This window comes from Dunckerocampus dactyliophorus, chromosome 15 (assembly GCF_027744805.1).
Source record: "Dunckerocampus dactyliophorus isolate RoL2022-P2 chromosome 15, RoL_Ddac_1.1, whole genome shotgun sequence".
Lineage (NCBI taxonomy): Eukaryota > Metazoa > Chordata > Actinopteri > Syngnathiformes > Syngnathidae > Dunckerocampus > Dunckerocampus dactyliophorus.
This window is the reverse complement of record NC_072833.1, coordinates 14,792,558-14,816,143: the sequence shown is the minus strand read 5'-3', so window position 1 is coordinate 14,816,143 and position 23,586 is coordinate 14,792,558. Positions and strand designations below refer to the sequence as shown.

At 41.2% G+C, this 23,586-nt stretch overlaps 1 protein-coding gene across 7 annotated transcripts; it reads left to right on the top strand.

The window, feature by feature from the left end:
* Window positions 1-42: 42 nt before the first annotated feature.
* mllt3 (MLLT3 super elongation complex subunit) lies at window positions 43-23,586 on the top strand. Of its 7 annotated transcripts, none has more exons than XM_054752452.1 (14): window positions 43-183; window positions 734-914; window positions 10,187-10,269; window positions 10,345-10,488; window positions 10,789-10,827; window positions 12,182-12,310; window positions 13,820-14,356; window positions 16,557-16,626; window positions 17,500-17,553; window positions 19,349-19,487; window positions 21,611-21,707; window positions 21,780-21,848; window positions 21,932-22,003; window positions 22,111-23,582. In XM_054752452.1, exons 1-14 carry the CDS (start codon window positions 172-174, stop codon window positions 22,240-22,242), a joined length of 1,758 nt encoding a protein of 585 aa, XP_054608427.1. In that variant the 5' UTR covers window positions 43-171; the 3' UTR covers window positions 22,243-23,582. The 7 variants fall into 7 exon arrangements, with proteins under 7 accessions (XP_054608427.1, XP_054608424.1, XP_054608429.1 ...); XM_054752451.1 differs by having other exon boundaries at window positions 134-283; window positions 22,111-23,584; XM_054752449.1 differs by having other exon boundaries at window positions 10,187-10,488; window positions 22,111-23,584.

The window sequence follows — 23,586 nt, the reverse complement described above, 5'->3', positions numbered from 1 at the left end:
CGGAAGTGTCTCTGGACACATAGTTGTATTGATCACCGGCGAGTCTTCGAAAGTCTTGACTTGAGCTCAGTGGGGAGAGACCATGTTCGCCGTCAGACGCAAATTGTGCTTACCTTCACTCTCATTGCCAAGTCTTTTTTCATGAAATAGCTGCAACGCGGGGCCTCAGGGATGGCCAACTCGGTAAGTAGACCGTTTGGACCACCATGCTGGAATTAAGTCAATGTTTGCATGTTTCTCCGTTCTTGTCACACTGGAGGAGTCCGTGCTTTTTTCCCACTTGGTAAGGATTTAACCAGCACACTGCTAGCTTTAACCTCTGCGTGCTCCATCTTCTTCTTAAAACATGTATTCTTCTTAAATATATCAGGCTGTCCAGGGGCGAAGTAAATTTTCTCTAAACGGAAATGAGTTTGATCGGTGAGAAGAATATTATTTTTTTTATTATAAAGTTAATTGAGGGCCATTCCATTAGGTCTACTTGCACACATCGAGTGAGGTCCAATGCAAGCGGTGCATGCAGAAATTAACATAATAAATTACAGGCATTTCAGAATGTTTGATTAGACGTGCATTGCATCACACTGTGATACTGATGTAGTACCAAAGTATTAGAAACACCTCTTAGTATGAAGCAGTGTTACATGCGCATCTTTGTTGTATATATTATATAATATTAAAACCCTAAACCTTTGCAGCTCATTAATATTGTAATTTGCATCTGCCTCCTCAGGGCGCTGTTCAGGTGAAACTCGAACTCGGCCATCGCGCCCAGGTCCGAAAGAAACCCACGGTGGAAGGCTTCACCCACGACTGGATGGTGTTTGTTCGGGGACCGGAGCACAGCAATATTCAGCACTTTGTGGAGAAAGTTGTCTTTCACCTGCACGAAAGTTTCCCTAAACCCAAAAGAGGTGAGGTGTGCTTCTTTTCAGTCATGTCTCAACTTCGACCTGCTGTAGTAAGACAATATGATGCGTTCAATGCTTAGGAAGGATTTAGTGATCAGCTCTGTGAGGAGGGCAAACTGGTGCTTCCACTGGTGTTTCATTGCATGCATATTGTGCTTAAAGGCGGCGTGCATCATGATTGATTGTTGCTTTTTATCTGCATCATTTTCCCCATCCAAGCTGGAATTGCCTGCTTGTGTATTATATTATATTATACAGTGTGTGTGTATGTGTATATATATATATATATATAATTATAATGAATGATATAATGCTAAAAATGTTAAAATAGCCCACCTCAAAAACAGAGTTTAATTTTGCAGGTTTGTACTGAATAAAACACCCAGACTGTGCAATCAAGTAAAATACAGCAAAAATGAGACAAGCACGGTGAAACATGAAAGCAAAGGGTAAAAAACACCCAAATGTCAGATAAAACATAACTTTTCTGTGGAACTTTGTCATAGGGCTTGAGCCGCCAGCCTGCTCTATGCATGCACAGACCCCCACCCACTCTGCTTTCTTTGAAGCCTCCTCTTCCTGGTGCTGCTGTGACGTAGTCCCTCTGATCACCGTAATGGCCTGTATCACTAGAAAGTGCAGACTGTCGCTTCAGAAACCATTGCCATGTTTTCGCGAGTTCAAGGCTTACAATACTTTGAAAATAGCATTGCAAACCCAATTGCCGGCTACGGCTTTGATGTTAAAGGTTTAAAATCATTTGGAAACGTCCGGCGGGCCGGATTGAACGGCATAATGGGCCGGATATGGCCCGCGTGCCCAATTTTTCCGAGATCTGACATAGGGAGTATGCTGTATATCCCCGTTGTGTTGCGTTATTTATATCGGAGGATGCAGCTATGCAGATGAAGCTCGAAGAAAGAAGAGTGCAGCCGTAGCATGTGTGAAATCACACAGCCGACTGTTTTATGAGCTGTAATAAAACCATGACATGGAAACCGGAAACTTTGGTTATATAAAGTTTCAGGCGTAAAAAAATGTGCAGGGGATTCGCCATTGTTGTTGTTGTTGTTGTTGTTGTTTTTGAATTTGTGACCCCTGCACTCTGCCTTTTGTTAGTTAAAAGACTTCTTTTGTGAGCCTGAGCTTTGGCTGCAGGCCAGCGTTTGATTCCCAATGTAATTACGCAGCACACAGATCTGCATGGATTCACTGCACTTTATTCACCCATTCAGACTGATTTGTGGTAGATGGTCAGATCAAGGAGGTAATGATTGTGCGCTCTTCAAAACGTGCAATAAATAGCTTGTTAGGAATATTGAACAACACAGAGCATGCACGGCACAGAAATGTAATTTTATGTGTAATATGGATACAATTTCACTTGTCGAGATGTAAACGTGCGATGGAATCTCATTGCAGCAAACCGCTGCATTGAGGTGAATGACAAGATGTCTTAATAAAGCCACCGCCGCTGCTTCATGATTACCTCGCGTTTCCATGGGAACAGCCAAATGGCAATGCCTCCCCACCAAATGGAGCCATGGGTGACCCCTGTGCGATTTTTGGCAACCCGCTGCTGGAGCATGTTGTCGTTTGAATGCACTTAATGACGCCTCCTCGTAGGTGTTTGTGTTTTGGATTTTTGTCTTGCGTTTAAAGCTGCTGGTTTATGCCTCCAATGTGAGTCGTTTAAATGACTTCCAGAAAAGAAAGGGCTTACTGTTGGCCAAATTGGCCACCATATACACACTCACACACACACACACACACACGCGCGCGCATGCACACTGTCTGATGCTGTAATGATTGGTCCAACATGTTAGCCCCCTGGCATGAACCCTTTTAACTTCCCTTGTCCCTGCGCCCGTGCTTCATTTGTGGCTTGCCTGTATGCACCAGTCAAATCTGTGACCTCTTACAGATCCCGCACATATCCTTCACATCGGCCAAATATGTCTCAGATGCTCCACGGGTGCCCTCTTTGCTGTGGCTTTCCTAATATGAGCTCTAATCATACTGTATTCTGTTGCATGTGCAGGAACTGTAGCTGTCTGTATTTGTACACTGAGTCTAGATTCATGTAAGCTGTAATATATTATTAGACTGTGTTGTTAATGAGTTGTAAAAGCCAGTGTAGTCATTTTCCGCTTGGCAGCATCTCACAGCCAATTAATTAACTGTCGCTAATAATGACAATAAGTACAAGAAGGATTTTCTGTTTCACTCTATTTTGTATCACTAATACGGCTTATTTTATTGGCTTTCTAGTAAGGATGTTCCGATCAGGGTTTTATGCTCATCAGGGTTTATTGGCCGGAGGTGCTGTATAAAGGGGAAAAGTCAATTCCAACTGCAAGGGCGCCCAAAAAATAGGTACTTGATAATAAAATGAGTAATTAATTAATAGGGGGGGCAACAATGTCTTTTTTTTTTTTTTCATTTTTTTATCCAATATATATCACTCGTGAACCTTCCAGAGGATGAGACGACTTCTTTAAGGAGACTATGGATGTAAGACTACATTGGTGGAGCTGTAGCAGGACTCTTTAGGCTTAGGTGGGCTCCAAGTGAGAGAGCAGTCTGTGAACCCGGTGTCTTCCACCGCTGACAAAGTCTGCTCATCTCATCCGATGAGTTATTTTCAGGGTTATTTGCTTAGCCTTCTGACTATCACGCACACGAGCGAGTGTTGCCCACCATTTAGGCTGCATCAGCTGCCGTTTGACTGATGATCAGACCGTGAGCCTCGAAAACTCACCATACTTCGTCAAGTCTTTGTTCTTCAAATGGAAATGGATTGTTCAATAATATATTTTTTAGTTCAAAATAACAATTAACAAAATAAAATAATTTCAATATTTTTCTTATAGAAGTGTGTGGTGTATAACGAGTATAAATTGAGAGTCCAGGGTTATGATAGGACAGGTGTATCCAACTTGCAGTACTATTAAAACTTCAGAACTGTACATTGACAAAAGGGAAGGTGATGTGATCTATTTGTTTTTTTTTTTTTGACTGACAACATTTAATTTGCACTTTATTTACAACGCACACTTATTTGTCATTAAATAGTCATGTTTGAATACAACACTTGAAGCAAATATTCTTTGGTGAACTACTCAACATCAGCTGGCGAGCCCTGTGATAGTCACATTACGATTTTCCTGTTGAACAACTTAGACACACATCTAGTGTTTTGAAGACAAGCCATAAGTATTATAATGATAACGAGAGAGCAAGATTGTTAAGTGACACTTTAAAAAAGTAAGTTAGCATGAACGTAATAGCCACTGGCTCTTTGACTCTTTGCCTCTCGGCAGCAGATGGCTAGCTCGGAGTGGCAGTGACAGGCGAAATGTTTCAACAAAGATGCCACAAAGTCGAATGACATTGAAACATCAGCGATCACACACGCAGGCTTTGCCTGTGACAAGCTGACGTCAATTCTCACGATAATAAGGCATCAACTCAAGACACGTACTTTATCTGGTCAGACACCCGCAAGTGCTGATTCCGGTGCATGTTTATCAAAGTAAAGCACAGTGAAACATTTTTAGGATATTTTTAAATTGTTTTCAAACTAATTGTGGTCAATATGTGCATAAATAATAAGCTATACATGTCTGTATATAGCATATGCAGCATATGCATTCATAGAATATATTACTTAACATTGTTTAGAACTTTTAAATAACATTTTTAAGGTGTGGCGGGCCGTTACGCTCAATTACATGTAGCGGAAACCATGGGGCCGATACTGATCGGTGGCCGATTGATCGGAGCATGCCTACTTTATAGGTGTTTTTCCTCTATTTTCTATTTTGTAGGTAAGAGTTTGTTTTTAGAGACTCCCCTTAAGCTTTTTATTTTAAAGTTAATTGTGCGTTTTATGCACCTTCCAGTTAGTGTCTGCAAGAATCCAAAGAGCTGTTTTACAGTTGGCCGGCAATCATACCTCCAGGCAAAAGGTGCAATACAAGAGAGAAGTTACGGGTGGCATGAAAGGACTGCGGAGGGGCGGGCTTGCTGATACAGTACTTGGGGCAGCCACCACCAAAGAACAGGAACTGAGCCGTAAATCCCTCTCTCTCTCCCTGGCTTCAGTCAATGAGAGGAGGTTTATTGAAGCATGCTTTATGTGGCCTGTCTGTCTTAAACTCCTTTCTGCCATAAAATATACAGGCTATACTAGCTTTTTTTTGGCTCTATTACATGACATACTCATGTTTAAATGAATAGACGCCAAAAAGCCAAATATATTTGCTGAAAACTCTGAGATATATATATATATATATATATATATATATATATATATAGATATATATATATATATATATATATAGATATATATATAGATATAGTTAGAAACAATTAAAACAATCTCTTGTATTTGGTAGTAACAGTTAAATATCCACACTGACCAAAAGTAAACATCCATATTGACTGACCATCCCCTCATAGCAACATGAAATGGTTTGGTCCACTACTACCTTCACCTGCTTTGTAGCTGTAGCGTGTTGCCTGTCAGTCAGCAGTTTTGGCAGAGTAAAACAATGCTGCCAGCGCTTAGTAAAATAATGTCCGAAAAAAGGAAAGACAGAAAGGTGAGAGGGTCTATATGTAGCCCGTTTTTTTTTTGTAGCTTAGCCAGTCTGTGTGTCACTTGTTAGCTTAATGTTCACAGTGAAATAAGCAGTGCCCATGGTGATTACAAAAAAAATGTTCATAGGGCCCAGAATTCCTGGCACCCTTGTGCAAAATAAAATAATAAGAACGATTCCAGATAAAGCTGGAAATAGTCCACCAAGTCAGGGAAATTGAAGTAAATGTAGCAATACGACATAATAGAGCATGTCATTTAATTTAATGCCATGGCTCGAATGCACTTCTACTGCAGGAAAACATAGATGAAATCCATATACAGTCGTACCTCACTACATTGCTGTTGGGACATCGCGCCCTCACTCTATCGCGGGTTTTCAAAAATTTGTTAATAAACGGTCACTGTTTCGTGGTTGACTATCGCCTATTATTAGTCAAAAATATTGAAAGACAAGTTATATGTAATGTACTGGTCACTGGGCGTCAGTCATGTTACATTGTTGAGACATGTCGTTTTATTACATTGCCTTCACACTGCATGTAATCAGCCATGGCATGTCCAACATAATAGAGTGAAAATAAGTTCTCCTCCCATTCCGTGTGGAAGTGGTACGTTTTTGGCTACTTTGCCCTTCTTCCTCACTCTGTTTGAAACACTTTCTTAAAGGGATTGTTCTGATTTTTTTGACATGAAGTTGTATGACTTCCCCATCAGCATTGTAGTCCATTAACAGCGACTTACCCCCCACTTGGTCTCCCATGTCCGGTTCTGGTCAGGTTTCTGTGACGAAGAACATAGTTCCGCTTAGTTGCTGGTGACAATTAAGTACAGAGTTTGGCTTCTCAAAACAATATGCGTTCAAAAGATTAATCCATTTGCAGCACAAAAATGCCTTATGAATGCCTAATGAATACGTAAATTGGAGAGGTTAACTCGGTGGCTTGCCATGCTCGTGGCGGCTGTCTCGTATGTCCCTGCAGTGGTCCCATAGCCTGCATAATGTAGTGTAAACAAAGAATAATAGGACTGTAAAGATGGCTATAGGGGTGTTATTTAATAATATTGTTAAAAACTAATATTGTTAAAAAACATATTTACAAAGTCATAAACAGGTTTTCTATGCTCTAGCTATAAAAATATTCCTTTTGTTAATATTCAGTCCTACTTTGTGGAAATTCACTTATTGCAGTTGGGTCTGGAGCCAATTAACCGCGATAAACGACGGACGACTGTACACAACAAAAATATAAAGGCAACACCATTTGCCTAAATACCGTATATTTACAGAGATCCAGAGCATCACAAACATGCTCAGTGGGTGACATGCTCAGTGAGTTTGTCGTCCTGTGTTGTGGAGTGGCCCTCTGTAGTGGTGGGGTTATGGTATGGGCAGGCTTATCTTATGGACAGCGAACACAGGTGCGTTTTATTGATGGCATTTTGAATGCACAGAGATAACATGACAAGATCCTGACGCCTATTGTTGTGCCATTTATCCACAGCCATCACCTCATGTTGCAGCATGAGTGCAAGGCCCCATGTTGCAAGGATCTGTACACAGTACCTGGAAACTGAAAACGTCCCAGTGCTTACATGCTCACCCAACATGTCACCCATTGAGCATGTTTGCCACACCTGTGAGCTGGATGAATTATAAATGCTCACTAACACAAATTTAGACAAATTTGTGAACAACAGTTGACAGAAATAAGCCTTTTTTTAACATAGTCTAATTGATTCAAGCAAAGTGACTGCACATTTCTTGTAAACTGACTTTCTGATGTGAGCAATACACCTTGTAGCAGTGCAACAGTATTTCAATGTATTTGTTTTCAAAAAGAACTTAGTATTTCTACAATGATCTTTGTGCTTGTTGTCTCTTGTTCAAGTTCTAAGTCCATGAGAGTCAAACAATGAATATTGACTGTATCTCCTTTTTGGAGTAGCCAAAGGTCGCTAAAGTGATGTCATGTGGTCCAATTCTTGTTACAGTGTTGCATTAGAAGGTGTTTTTGTGGACGCAATGCCAAGCTGTTCTTCAAAGATTTAACCAGAAATCAAGAGTGTGAAGTGAATTGACTGCGTGTGGTCTTATGTAACGCTCCCATTCTCACTCAAAAAAATCCAGTTTCCAGCATTTTTCTCTGAGCGGCCACCTGTGGTGCCTCTTCCGAGTGACTTGGCTGAAAACACAAACTTGGATGTTTCTTTTAATCTTGCCAGATTAATCTTGACCCCGTCTACGTTGTCCAGTCTCTCTGTTAGCTGATTAACGCCAGGCTGTTTGGGTCAGCGGGGCAGTTAAGAAAACATAGTGCCAGCTTGTTTTTGTAAGACTGTGCCCGTTGGAGCGTGCTGCGATGCTTATCACCGCCTACCATTGTGAGGGCACCTTGTGCCATGGTTAAACGTATACACCATAAATTGTAAGATTACACATTAGTGATTGGGTCTTTTGGGTCCTTTTGTGTTGTCTTTATATTGTTACGTCCCACTAGGGCTACACGATTCTGCAAAAAAATGTGAATCATGATTTTCTTTCTTATAATTGAGGTCGAAATTCTCTGCGTTGGTTTTCTTTGCACCATGTTTAGGCCATGTGCTTAAGTTTGAAAGAATAGCATTGTGTTTCCTAATTATTAGTAGGGCTGTCTTCGACTCAGGATTTTCATCGTCGAATGTGATTTGCACGGGCATTACAATTTGTTGAGGATTTTGTAGCACTATGTGCAGAGGCTGACATCTCTTTAGAAAAGTTAGCAAAGCTACATCTGTTTCTAAAATACTGGGCAAAATTGACCAATGATGTTTTGCATCATTAACTGGAAGGATTTTTGCATTTAATTAACGGACATTTTATTCACTGACACAAAAAGCACACATTCTGTGGTGGTAAAATAAGTGGAAAAGATTTTTTTTTTTATAAACGGAATTTTAAAAAATCAAATGGAAAAAATGGAATTTAAGGAAAAAATAAAGAATTTGGAAACAAATAAAATTGATTTCTATAGGGCCCTATGCATCCATCTGAAGTGCTAAGGGCACTCGTGACACTAAGGCTGTTGTTGATGTTGCTGCTGAGATGAATGGCTTCATTGGGATTAGGCTGCATTAGGCGAGTTCTTATTTTTTAGTCTTTTGTTTTCCTGTCTTAAGCTGCCTGTCTACCCTGACCTCATTACAAGGCAGTCTGTGGAGAAAGGCCAAATGCAGAGTGACTGGCATTGTTCTGTGATGGGCATCTCATGTCAAACCAAGAGTGAGTGGATGAACGGTACTTTGGTGGCTGGCTAATTTTCCTCTTACAGGTCACTGGCTACTTTGTGCTTCTTTTCAACTTAAACTGACACATTTATTGGCTTTATGTCCTCAACTTGGAGAAGACATCTTAACAAATCTTCTATCAAGAATTAGTTGCCTGAAAAGTTAATTTATGGGCAATAAAAGAGTCTTAGGGATTGAGAATTTGCCAACATATGGCTTTCCCATAACATTATCCCATAACAGGGGTGTCCACACCTTTTCCACTGAGGGCCACATTCCGAAAAACTGATTGATGCGGGGGACCGATTTGATACATTTTGTGCTCTTTTAACCATATGAATGTGGCGGCCCTCTCACACAATGTTTGCTTTAGAGCATACATGTCAGACTCAGGCCCAGGGGCCAAATCTGGCCCGCACTGCAATTTTCATCCGGCCCGCGGAACTGTTTGGAAAATAGCATTGAGTTGGCCCGTCTCTCGTAGCTTATCAAACAAAGTGCTTACCGCGATCTGCATAATTAAGCGATTCCTAGTAGACTAGTCCTATGGCAGTTTAATTTTAAAAGTGTAAACAATATTGTATATGGCACAAAATTCACAGCGATTCTTAATAAGGGTGCCATATTCAGACCAAATGTCAAAATAACTTAACTGTACATGACTAAAAACAGCAGCATGTTAACTATTACACCCAGTCTGTACAAAATAACACCTTAACGAGGCATAAGACAGTCAAAAGTGATCATTTTAACTACAGCAAAGCATGCTGGGAAATGCATCATCCGCCCATTCCACAGCTGCAAACTCTTCTGGGTTACACATCTCACAGATTGTGATGTTTTTGTGTTGATATAAAATACTGGAGCTTTTGCCCAACCAAAACAACCATAGTCATATATCTGCAGACTATCGGAAAGTAGAAATTTCAAGCAGGAATGAATGGACACACAAAAAAAAATGCACATTTCCCTCCGCTCCAAAAAATGTCCATCCACATGAGTGAAGTTTAAAATCACCAAATCTCCATGTGGTATTCTCTCTGCAGTTTTATAACACATTGAAGGCCTCCATATGCTGTATTCAAGTCCACTGGGAATAGAGACTGACAAACATCTCTGAGTACCTCTGAGGCAAAAACACCTGAGCTCCAGCAGAGTTTGTTTATTCTAAAAGCCCACCAGGGAAAAGGGGGGCAAGTCTTTACCCTGGCAAGACTGACGAGGGGGAATTTTAAGCTTTAGAGCTGATTTTTACTGATACTTTAGCCCAGAACACGGGAATGAGAGTTAATTAGCTCTCATGAGCTTTGCTTGGTGACGAGTAGAAGACTTCCAAGCTGGTTTTATTTCCAAGTGGAATATGGTAATATTAAAATCATCCAGAATATCCTTTTTTTTTTTTTAGTTTGCAAAGATCCACCATACAAAGTAGAGGAATCAGGATACGCCGGCTTCATCTTGCCCATTGAAGTTTACTTCAGGAACAAGGTACACTTTACTGCACCTTGTAAAATGTGCACCTCCACGTACAGCTGCTTCAACATACGCACTGTTTCACCGCAGGAAGAACCGAAGAAAGTTCGCTTTGACTACGACCTCTTCCTCCACCTGGAGGGTCACCCGCCTGTCAATCATCTCCGCTGCGAGAAGCTGACGTTCAACAATCCGGCTGAAGACTTTCGTCGCAAGCTACTGCGAGCCGGGGGGGTAGGTGTGCTGGAGGCTGACGTGCTGAGGTGTGGTCATTGTTGCTGTGATCAGACCCTTGTCGTCTGAAGCTTTTATGACCTGAGCTAAGTGCTCTCTATTTACTTTGCCTCCACCCCTTTCTTAGCCTTCAAAGACAAAATGTCCAAACCCACATTGCCTGTCTGTGTCACTCCTGGAGAGACATTTAGAGCCCTCTCTTACACACATACGCATCTCCTTAAAATGAGTCAGTCGTCATACTGCTATGAGACTTTATCACAGCCTGCTAACGTGGTTTCTTGTTTTTTCTTTTAACAGCAACGGGACCCGCACAAACGAACCTCAGAGGACTCAAAAGTAAGACTTTAAACGTACCAGTCGTCCTCAAGTATTCAGCTTTGCCATTTGTTCTGAGTTCCCTTCCTGCGACGCGCTCCCAAGTCGACTTTCGAACCTACGCCACTCACACTGTACACGAAACACATGAAGGATGTATAAAATACAGTAATAAAAGGATTAATACACAAATTAAATAAACATTATAGTAATCCCTCATTTATCGTAGTTAAATGGTTCGAGACATGACTGTGATAAGTGAATTTCCGCAAAGTAGGATTACTTATTTATCCAATCCAATCCAATCCAATCCAACTTTATTTGTAAATCAAAAAGAGCTAAAATAAAATTATAAAAATGTATATAAGAAATATGTATAAAAATAACAGCCAGAATAAACGACAATAAAAACAAGACACAATTACAAATACAAATACGCATGTGTTTTGACTAATGATAGGCCGTATTTAACCACGAAACAGCATGATTTATTAATTTACAGTCGTCCCTTGTTTATTGAATATCCAGACCCGACAGCAATAAGTGAATTTCCGTGAAGTATGGTTCAATATTAATAAATGTAATATTACAGTAGTGTTAGGGTAATATAATGTAATGTCTCAAACGTTTTGTGTCATTACTGGCGCATAGTGATCAGAATACTTGTCTTTCAATATTTTTTGACTAAAGTAATAATGGACCATGGTCAACCACAAAACAGCGATCATTTATTCATAAATTTTTGAAAAACTGCTAGAGTAAGGGAGTGATGTTCAAACTGCATTGGATGGAGGGACGACTGTATGCTTGAAAAACCATGTTAGAGCGAAGCCGCGAAATTCGAACCGCAAAGTGACGAGGGATGACTGCAGTTAAAAAAGAACATTTTATAGGAGCAGATCCTTTCATATGTTCAAGAACACCATCTTTATCCTTGATAATGCTCACGTCCATTGGACGGCATAGACCAGGGGTGTCAATCTCGTGCCATGGAGGGCCGAGACACTGCAGGTTTTCTTTCCAGCCGGTCACTAAAGCAGGTAATTTCAATGATCACCACTTCCTCTAATTTGAGGGAAGGAGCTCATCAATCGAATCACCTGCTGGAGAAACTGGTTGGAGAAAAAAACTGCAGTGTCTCGGCCCTCCATGGCACGAGATTGACACCCCTGGCATAGACCAAGCCACTTGCGCATGTAACTAGTTCTCAAGTGAGTCCCGTATTTATAAACCAAACCACTTACTGTAGGTCGAACCTAAGTTTTGAAGTAATTTATAGGAATGCATCCTAACCATAAAATGTTGTAAACCGAGGACTTCCTGAAAAGGTAAAGGTTGCGTAGCTCACTGTGTTCTTTGACTGTACTTCTGGTAGGTGATGGTCATGCAGGAGGGCTCGACATCCTTGTTTAGGCAGCACATGAAGCTCCCTGCACTTCCCAACACCTCCTTGACGTCCTCTTTCTCTGATTCCCGGAAGAGCAAAAGCTCCCATGGGTCAAAGGTAAGTTATGGTTCCAGGTACAGCCCAAAAAACAAGAACATGTAAATGCAGTGGGACCTTGGTTAGCGTCATTAATCCTTTCCAGAAGGTCCCACTGTAACTGGAACAGACGCTAACCCAATACATTTTTCACATAAGAAATAATGTAAATCTAATTAATCCGTTCCAGAAAGCCAAAATGTTAACACAAAACAATGGTTTTGTCAATTAGGGATAAACCGTAACATTTAAGGCTATTTTTACCTTCATTGAAGATATGTTAGCAAAGGCATGATACAACACAATGTGGCAGAGAGATCAACACGGACACCACCTTCATGTTTTGCCATGAGTTCAATAGTGTTTCTCACCTCAATAACCCAAAATGGAGCCCAAGAAAGTTGCAAGTGCCAGCATTTGATAAAGAAGATGAGAAACACCATGCAAGTGGGGTCAAAATTGTGTGTGTGTGTGTGTGTGTGTGTGTATGTATATGTATATGTATATGTATATATGTATACATATATACATATATACATATACACATATACATATACACATATACACATATACATATATACATATACATATACATATATATATATATACACATATATATACACACACACACAGACACTTATACTATTGTTCTTGGCACCTCAAAGATCGCGCTGACATGTTTGGCAAAAATGTGCTCCATTCATTTTTGTCATTTGAATGTTAATGGCTGTGCGGTCACTTTGGGTCCCTCGCAAAACACTAAAACAGTTTTTTTATGTTGGCCTGCTGGGGGGGCTGGGGGGCGGTAGTAGTTTGGTAGTTTTACTGCTGTGGCTTGAGTTTAGAATGAGTTGGCAGTTTTACATCCTTAAGGTCCTCAGGTCACCAGAAGATAGGCCAAATAAAAAGCCTCTTGATCGTGTTTGGGAGGTGTAACACAGCCCGTCGTCTAGACTGCTTTAATGGCTTTACGGCATTGATGAAATATTGACTAGATGGCTGGAGGTGAGACCCAGGGACAAATGACCCCCCACCTCCACCAATGGTGAGAATGAATCCATTTCCTCCACGTTGAGATTGGACTGTACATGCTAAGAAACAACACTGCACAACACAATTGTTATTTGAGGATCATAGAGGGGGAAAAAAAAAGTCGAGCACTCTTGCAGCTGTACAAATCCGACCAAGACGAGCCCGCCTCGTGTATACAGCCACCACTTTAGAAATAAGCAGGCTTCGCCACACAACTTAAAATAAAGCTCTGTCAACTATCAGTCAGTCAGCTACAGATGTGGTCATTTTGTTTTTATCTAGGCTAACCTAGCATGATGTTAATATGTGACTGTAAATTTAGCACTGTAGCTCACATGCTAACATTTGTGTCCTCCTGTCCCACTCCTTAGTGTTACATTGTTGTATTACATATATATATGGCATCTATTGCGCTGGACAAGTTACAGTATTGATTTTAGGAAGCAAATCTATCATGTGTAATGGAAGCATTTTTCATTGGTCGGCTTTAATCCACAGGATGGCTCCAAAGGAAGTGGCAGTACGCTCCTCACCACAGCCACAACCACCAGCACCACCAACAGCAGCAGCTTCTCCAAACTCCACAAACCCTGCAAGGACTACAAAGACAAGCCTCCAAAAGACTTGAAAGAGACCAAAAGTGCCTTCAGAGACTCTTGCTGGGAGTCCAGCAAAGCCCCAAAAGAACCTTCCAGAAAACCCAAAGAGAACCAGCCACTTCAAGATATCAGTCCTAAAATGGGATTCAAGGAGCCCAAGTCTTTGTCCAACCATGGCTCAGGCAACAAGCGTTTGTTTGTTCCCGATGTGGACAATCACGTCACCAAAAAAAGCAAAAAGGGATTTGCGGATTCTTCGGGGAAGCAGACGGACGCTCAACATTCTGATAAACTGCTGAAGGAACGATCACAGATGCGGAGTTGTAAATTGCGTCCAGAGGGTGAGCAAGTGGACCACAGGAAGGTATCGACACTTCCTCCCTTCCAGGAAGTGGTGGACCCCAATGACTCTGACATGGAGTCCAGCAAGTCAGATGTGAGTGGGTATTAAACACTTTCGTTCAGTCACATGTGAGCTTTCAAGAAACTTTGCTGTGAAAAAGGGAAAGGGTGTGGAAAGGTATCCCATTCTTCTCCAAGGGGGGAGGGTTTTTTGGTGGTCAGTTGTTCTGTGGTGTTGCAGGGCTGTAAAATCCAATGCCTAACTCGGAGGAAGTCTGCTTTAATGGTGGTCTGCTTGGCAGTAGGGGTCTACGCAGAGGAATCACTAGAAAGGGTGGGCAACAATAAAACAAACAGGAAATAAAACATGTCATGAACTTTCATTTCAAGAGAATGAGAGAAGAGGTTTTTTTATTTAAATAAGTGAGGGGCAACAGACCTTCTGTTGGGGGGCTGTGTTAAAGCCAAATACTGGGATTTATGGTTTTATAACACCTGAGGAAAAGAGGAATCACCGCAGTGATTAGCAACAGAATAGCAAGTTCCTCTTTTAATTCATCAAGCACTTTACTCCCTGCTCTTTCCATTTGTCCATTTACATGAAACCCTTTGTTTTGTCTTAGCTGTGCAGAAGTGCCTTTTAAAGATGGCCTTTGCAGCAAAATAGGCTCGGGGTGTGTTGTAAAGCGGGCTGAGGAGGGGGTTGACAAGCGCCAGGTGTTTGATTCTCTCCAGACTAGCAACCCTGGTGGCCGCAAAGAGCTGCCCCTCGTTTGTCATGTGACCACTTGTTTGATCTGGGCTGTTTTCCACTGCTCACTGGGCCGGAAACTGCAGAGAAGAAGTGGAAATGTGGCGGATTAGGGGGAGAACGTTCCGCTCTTGAGGGAGCCAGCAAGCGCTGTTTCGTGTGTATTTGAAGTTGAAATAGTGAAGCAATGACTGCAAGATTAAATGTCTATTTTAAAGGTGTTCACACGTATAGTCAATGAATTTAAACTTTCCTTATGATGCCTAGAGGGAGAAGATGCAACCACATTTTGTTTACAACAGGGCTGCACGATTCTGTAAAAAATGTGAATCATGATTTTCTTGCTTACACTTCTAAGTGTAAGTGTTGCTTACACTTCTTTGGACGATTGTTTCACTCACACACTATGGTCAGGGCCATATGCTTATGTTTTTAACAAAACCACACTTTTTAAAAAAACTACATTTTTATCCATTTTCTATACCGCTTCTCCTCATGCTGGAGCCTATCCCAGCTGACTTCGGGCAACAGGCGGGGTACACCCTGGACTGGTCGCCAGCCAATCGCAGGGCACATATAGACAAGCAACTATTCACACCTATGGACAATTTAGAGTCGCCAATTAACCTCACATGCATGTTTTTGGAATGTGGGAGGAAACCGGAGTACCCGGAGAAAACCCACGCACACATGGGGAGAACATGCAAACTCCACACAGAAATGCCCAAGGGAGAATCAAACCCAGGTCTTCCCGATATCCAGATTGTTACTGTGTTGGCCAACATGCTAACCACTAGACCAATAAAATAGAAAGACGGAAAAGAATCCATCAAGCATGCTCGCTCACTTCACAGTACATCCATGCACGTAATAAAGATAAGTTAAAAAAAATAAAAGTCAATTAATTCATGTGATTGCTTCTCCTTCGAGCCAGGGCGGTGGAGCTAACTCGCCCTGGCCGGCAAGGCACACTGGGGGACGGGGAGAGTGAGGAGGAACTGTCTGCCATCATGGTAATGACAGTGCAGCGTAAGTTTGGAGTCAAATCGTAGCATTTGTGTTTGATGCACCTTGTTAAGTAAAATACAACATTTAGAAATGAGATCGCATGTTGGTGTGATTTTTTTTTTTTTTTCATTTTTTTGTGCAGCCCTAATTTACATAGCAGCAAACTTCAACTAAAGTCAAAGTGTCTTTGAAAGAAGGCTCCTTTGAGTAAGTTGCTTTAATGTGACATAAAGGTCCTAAAAAGGAGTGGCACTAAGATTTGTGACAGTCTGTCCATGCTGTCCAATAAATCAACAGACCAGCTGTGTGCTGCTGGTTGGCAGGAGGTGACAGCTCTTCCAGTCACTCTGTCTTTTATGGTCATTTCTCTTTTCCAAAATGCAGCTGTATTTTTGTCTCGATGGACATGATTTGACTGTTAATGAACACTGTTAAGCTTTTCTTAGACGCCATTTAATTATTTAAAAACACTTAGGATCGATTAAGAGACATTTTGTGTTTTTATTTACTGCTATTTTTCTCTCCCCGATGCTAGTCTGAACAGCCCAGTCCAGCCAGCTCCAGCTCCAGTTCAGGCTTTGGTCCCACACACCATAAACGCCAAGGTAAAGGACACCTTCTTAAAACATTTCAGTGAATACATTGGAAAGCCAAGTAAACTGTGTTCGGCATTGCACAAAACACACAAAAACATTATCTTAACAGTACAGTCGTCCCTTGTTTATTGCAGTTAATTGGTTCTAGACTCGACCATAAGTGAATTTCCTTGAAGTAGGATTCAATATTAATAAATGGAAATTTTTCGTATTTAGCATAGAAAACCTCTTTATGACTTTCTAAATACGGTAACATTCTTAGAGCCCTATAGACATGTAATAACACCCGTAGTCAACTTTATACCCACCTAATATAGTAGACATGGTAAGTGATAATAAGACGTTAGCATTGGGAAAGTTCCTTGGTGTTGTAGTATCTTGAACATAATTGTTTACACCACATTGCACAACTTTTACATGCAGGCTACAGGATCTCTGCAGGGACACGAGACAGCCACCACTTTAAGCATATCAGGCTACCAAACTAATTTATTGTAAAACTAAGAAAGGTTTTGAAACTGAGTGGGAAAGAAGGACAAAGAAGAAAAAAACATACCACTTGCACACGCATCCATAGCTGACTCTATGCGGTGCAAGTTACGATAATGTAATGTCTCATCAATGTAACATTACTGATGCCTAGTGACCAGGGTGGAATACTACGTATGACTCATCTTTCAATATTTTTTGACTAATAATAAGCCATAGTCAGCCACGAAACAGCGATCATTTATTAATTCATTTAAGAAAAACCGTGGTAGAGGAAGGGACCGATGTTGGAACTGCGAAGTGGCGAGGGACAACTGTAAATGCATATTGCACTGCAATCTTACTGTATCTAAACTTATGGGCACAATGTTTGTAATTTGTCTCTGGATGTAGTCATGGACTTGATCATCAGAAAAAGGGTGGCTATACCTGCCACCACCCACACAGGTAAACATTCCTGCTGGATAGCCCTCACATCCATGGAGGATCATTTTTTCCATCTCCTCTTTGAGCATGAAACCTCATTAAGTAATTTCAGCTGTGTATTACAGATAAAGCACCATGTGCTACCTCAGCAACATATATTGAGCCTACCACATTTACATTTCAACATTTTATAGGTCCCCTAATATTTATACAGTATATTTATATTAGCGGTGTCACAAGATCTCGCACGATGAAGACATGATGAGATTTCTCGTTTGGAGAAAAGCTGTCTCGGGAGAACAGGGCAACCAGAAGCCAATCAGACTGAACTATGGCATCGCTGCTATTAATGTTAGAGTAATATGGAGGTGGCAGTGCGCAAGGCATGATTGGAACCGCACATTGAGTGCGACACGCACACTATTAACCTTGCAATCCAGCCTATGTCGGTGTTCCCAGCGTCAGCGTCAACGAGTGATTTGTGGCTGTTGTTTCCATTGGAGTTGAACAGCTGCCGCCGTGTTAATGCTCCAAGTTAAGAGCAGAAATTAAAGTCAGGTGTGTCCGTGACAATGTATTGGAAGATAAAAAGTTAAGTTGGCGTCAATTTATGGGACACCTGCATTATTTTGTGACTGACTGTTAGTGTCATCTTGTGCATCGTCTCGTCTCTTGAGTTGGGTGTCGTGACACCTCTAATTTATATATATTGGTATACTACACATACCGTCGCTTCTCCACATCCCCTGCATGAAACACCACTGGTTTGTCTTTGTCTATGCTTATTTACAGCATCTCATCCCTCATTTTTGCAAACATTTAATTTTATCTTGTCATAGGACAATACTATGGAAAATAAATGTGTGTGTGTGTGTGTGTGAGTGAGATTAGTGCCTCCGTGCTGTCTTTCAATCCAGCCGTTTCCACCCACTGGTGTTTTTTTCCCCGAGCCGTTTCAATTTGTTGGTGGTACATGCCATGCTGCGGCTTGTGTTTCCATGACAGCCCATTTGGCTCCTCCTCCTTCCTGGGCTTCTGCTGCCTGAAGCATTCACTTAGCCTCAACACACACATCATTATTGTTTAAATAGCTGGCAACATGAATGAGTAAACCTCACAGAGAACATGTCCAAAATGTGAGCACCATTGTTATCTTGCACTGTCTTAATCCTCTTGCATGGAATTCACCAGAGGTGCACATGTTGTCGCTAGAATTCTCTTCCACTGCTCCATTATGACATTATTGGTGGAGATGGTGGATGTTAGACACCTTCCACTCCTCCACCTTCCTTCCTTCCGCTTGAGGATACACCACAGGTACTCAGTTGGGTTCAGGTTTGGAGGAGACCTACTTTGCCACTCCATCACCTTCAGCTTCCTAAGCAAGGCACTTGTCATCTTGGAGGTCTGTTTGGGTTTCTTATCATGTTGGGAAACTGCCATGCGGCCCAGTTTCAGCTTCATCAAGTCATAGCACATGTGGGAATTCATCTTTCCCTCACTGAACCGCAGATCCCCAGTGCTGCCAGCACTCAAGCAGCCCCAGACCATGACGCTACCACCACTATACTTGACTGTAGGCAAGATACAATGAAAGCTGTATTTTTTGTGGATAGTAAATCTATCCTGATGTACACTAACAACTCTAAAATAAGAGTTAAATTTCTCTATTCTATCTATTATCTATCTATTATTGTTCCTTGACAAGATATACTGTAATAAAATGGGTGCTGAAATGTGAGGGGTGTACTCACTTTTCTTTTATCTTTAAAGTGTCATCCCTATATGTTTTGTGTGTGTGCGTGTTCTTGCACAGTGCTGGGCCCGCTGCAGTCGGTGATGCAGGATCTGCACTCTGAAAACAACGACGACGATTCTGAGGACGACGAAGACCTCGACTTGGATTCGGACGCAGAGCGGCCAGCGCACACGCACCTCACACACCACCAGCGCAGGTAGGCTCACTCAAGGCCCATTCAGCTGTGACCCCACTAAAAAATAACACCTCCATAGGGGTGAATCAAAGTCTCACGCGTCTCTAGTCCCTTCATCATGGGAGCTACACTTGCTCATTGCCACTAAGACGGCCGCAAGCTGCACTCACGGACACTCCGAACAACACAACGTCTTTATGATGTGTGGTCTAAATCAGTGGTTCCCGAACTTTTCAGTCGCGTACCCTTCAGACATTTATATTCATCCTACATATCTTTTATTTCAGCTGGATGTTGGGATCCCTCCCTTTTGAATGGGTCGAACTTGAGCTTCACTTGAGCTTCACTTTTGTCCACTCTGGTTTAAGTCTGCATATTAATTTGATACCAAAGAGAAAGTTGAACAAACATGATAAGGCAGTATCCAAAGTACAAAAATACATACAAGCAGCGATAAAGCCTCATTTTCAGGGGAATCCCCACTCTCTCATCCTGACACACACATACTGTACATTGACAGGTTTTCACAGTGCGGTGATTGGAACATCAATGTAAATCAAACCTTTAAGATAAAACACTCTTAATACAATTGAGACAATTGGCGTGCTCCACTTTGGGAAACTGGGGTCTAAATGAACAAAAATACAAAGATAAGTGGATATTCTTATCACTCACTTTGTAACTCTTAATGCAGAAGTACAAGTTGCTGCATCGGTCCAACATTATAGCGTGTATAATTATGTAAAACTAAGACAGTAACAACATCAAATTAAAAGCAAAAAAGGAATGCAGACACACCATCCACCAGTTTGAGCCTGGAGTTTGTTTTTCAGAGGTGATTATTATAATGAGAGGTGATTATTATGTCACTGTTTAATGTTTGTGGTAAAACGCAGTGTGCAAGCATGAATTAACTTGAGGTTGTTCACGAACAAATATGCACATTAGCGCCCAATAACGTCATCAAAACGTACCTTTATGTATTCCCACATACAGTAGTATTAGCATTTGGAACCAAATATGAGGTAAAAGAAAAACGGGAAAAAATTTACTAATAACATAATGGCCCATATTTCCAAAATTTATATGCATTTACACAACATTTTATGTAGTTATTTACACTTTTTTTTTTTATACATGTATTTTTAATTTATTTATTTTTGTAATCATTGCACCTGAAACCTGCTGCCCACGGACCAGTACCGGGCTGCGGCCCGATGGTTGGGGACCCCTGCTTTAAACCATTTCTCCGCAACCTGTATTAACTAAGGAACCTTTACATTACAGTGCTATTGTAACAGGTGCTACCTTCGTACTTTGCTACGACTTCTTTTTTGAATTCAATAGTGTTTCTCCCCTTCTTTGACAAAGGGCTGGCAGTTGGAAATTATATTTACAGCTGTAGATTTGACACTCATTAAAATAATAGGCAGTGCTCTTGAATGCCTCACCAGTATACCGTGCACACTGCTTATTGGAGGAATAAAGGAGACAGATACGAGTTGTTCATCATTCTGCGTGAGTTCTATGAACACATAAACCGCCCACACGCGCGCACATGCACACAATAAAGGTGATTCAAGTGTTCCCTGGCCGGAACCTGACTGTAGTGTCCCAACTCTAAAAAGAACCACTATCCAAGATGCTTTCTTTGGGTTCTCGACTAGTTTCCATGCACTAGTTTGTTAGATGCACTGTTTGTATGATAATCAAGACGGTGTTTGAAAACCGAGACATATTTCTAGAAATCATTTTTATTCAACAGAACCCTACAAAAAAAACAGGTTCCACTTTTTTTTTGGAACACTTTTTCCTTCCTTTATTCTTTCATCATGGTATAAGCCATCTATCCATTGCTACACATTCTCTATTCTTTTTAATGACAAAATGGTGACACTTGATGACAAAGGTGAAGAAACTTTAAATGCCAAATTGAAGCAAAGGAAATATTGTAAGACTCAACATTTAACAGATATGGTGTGAATGAATTATCAATAATAGACATGGAGAAGGAGCGGGATTAACTAAAATCCGCTCCATGTTGAATTGTGCAATTGTAACCACGTGGTGTTCTTTAATAGAACTTTTTAAGCATGTCCCAAACAAATAAACCTTACCATACCATCCTGGGACTACCTTCTCAGGGTCAGTTTGAGTGACGGCAGCGAGAGTGACAGCTCCTCCTCCTCGCCGCTTTCACATACGGATGGCCCGGGTTTATTAAAGACTGCTAATACCCAGGTAATAACCACAATATGTTACATATTTCTAGACAGATGTACCAAATTTTTACAATTAAATTCCTCCCATCAGATACTGGAAGTGAAGAGTCCCAACAAGCAGAGCAAGCAGGACAAAAGCAAAAATATAGATGGTGACAAGGTATACAAGGTTCTTGGAATGTAGTAGTGTGTTATTGGGCGGCAAACACTTGAAGCAATTCTGTGTTTGCGTGTGCTGTGCAGGCTTACCTCGATGAGCTGGTGGAACTGCACAAAAGACTGATGACCTTAAGAGAAGGGCACATTCTGCAACAGGTAAACTGCTGTTGCTGCTTCTCAGAATCATTATTTCATTTTGCCAGAAGGCCTCCACCTTCACCAGAAGGACTCCACGCAGAAATGTCCTCTTTGCTTTTTTCCAGATTGTCAACCTCATCGAAGAGACTGGCCACTTCCACATCACAAATACTACTTTTGATTTCGACCTGTGCTCCTTGGACAGAAGTACAGTTAGGAAACTCCAGAGTTACCTGGAAACTTCCGGACACTTCTGAAGCCCTTTTAGAAGCTGGCAGCTTGATCTCTCCACGTATTTTTTTTTTTTTCTTTTGGAAAATAACTAAATGTTGGATGCAATGCGAAGAGCCCCGCTGTGGTTGGTTGGCTGGATCCAGTTGAATTTGGGGGAGGTTGTGGTGTGGGGATGAGCCCTGATGACCATCGGATCACCCGTAAAGCCTTTGAAACCTTCCAAAACACATGGAGGATCTTTTTGCTCTTAATGAATGTGCAGATGGTTGCCATGTATGCATCGCCAGTTCGGTCCAATCCGGTTTGACACCTGCATGGTCAACATTGCCTTACAAAGCTGTAAAGTCTTATTTATTGAATTTGTGTATGTGTGTGTGTGTGTGTGTGTTACAAACAGCAAAAAAAGAGAGAGAGAAAAAAGGAGACTTTGTTGAAGCACTTCACAGCAGACGTTATGTTTGCGTGACAGTTACTTTGACCCTCAGTCGGTCACTGACTTGAAATCATGTTGATGGAATCACATACAAATCCACTGCACATGTTTACAACAATCTAAAGCTACTTGTAAATGTGCAACTTAAATAAATAAGTATATATTGTATATGCAAAACAGCTGCCTGTGAGGCCAAACTGAGTGGTTCAATGACTAAAGTGAAAGATCACACAATCACACATCTTTTAACCAAATCCAGGAATGATGTGCTGCTCAGTGGCTACAAAGTTTTTGCATTTTTTTTGCCTTTGCCAATAGAACATGCCAAACGCACGAGTGTTTAAGTCACTAAAACTGCTGTTTGATCTGATTGCAAGGATTTCTAACGTTTTGAGGAAATCAGCAGTCAGCCAGAATGCGTAGACTGACGAGAACTGTTACGGGTGTGCGAATAAAATGTTATTTATTTTTTTGTTTGACTTTCAGCTGTTGCCTCAGAGCTCAGCGTCAACATTTCTGAGGACAATTCCTTTTTGTTTTGATTTGTAAGCTGGAATGTCTTGAGATGTTAGGGAACACAGATGGGCCTTTCCAAAAAAACCTAAAAGGGTGTACGTACTCCCTTGTCGTGTGGTTTTTTTGTATATTTTGAAGACATACAATAAATACGCTGTATGGTGTACAGATGAGACGAGCATGTTGTGGAATGTTTTCTTCTTTATCTTTAACGTGAAGTTGTTTAATGTTGCTTGCTGAAGAGCGTGTAATGTCTTTTTCTCAGGTGTAAAAGAGTATCTTGCTGTCTTGAGGTTGGAGCAAGACAGAATGGAACGTCTCCATGTAGAGTCAATCACAGTGCTCTCATATAGTGTAAGCAGGGAGGTACGGGTTCTTTTAAAATAATAAACCTACCATGGCTGACACACACACCCAG

Coding starts and splice junctions, on each gene's coding strand:
- mllt3 (XM_054752448.1), top strand. CDS start 224: ATGTTTGCATGTTTCTCCGTTCTTGTCACACTGGAGGAGTCCGTGCTT. Junction 915..10,186: donor TTTCCCTAAACCCAAAAGAG/GTGAGGTGTGCT, acceptor TTTTTTTTTTAG/TTTGCAAAGATCCACCATAC. Junction 21,849..21,931: donor AAAATATAGATGGTGACAAG/GTATACAAGGTT, acceptor TGTGCTGTGCAG/GCTTACCTCGATGAGCTGGT.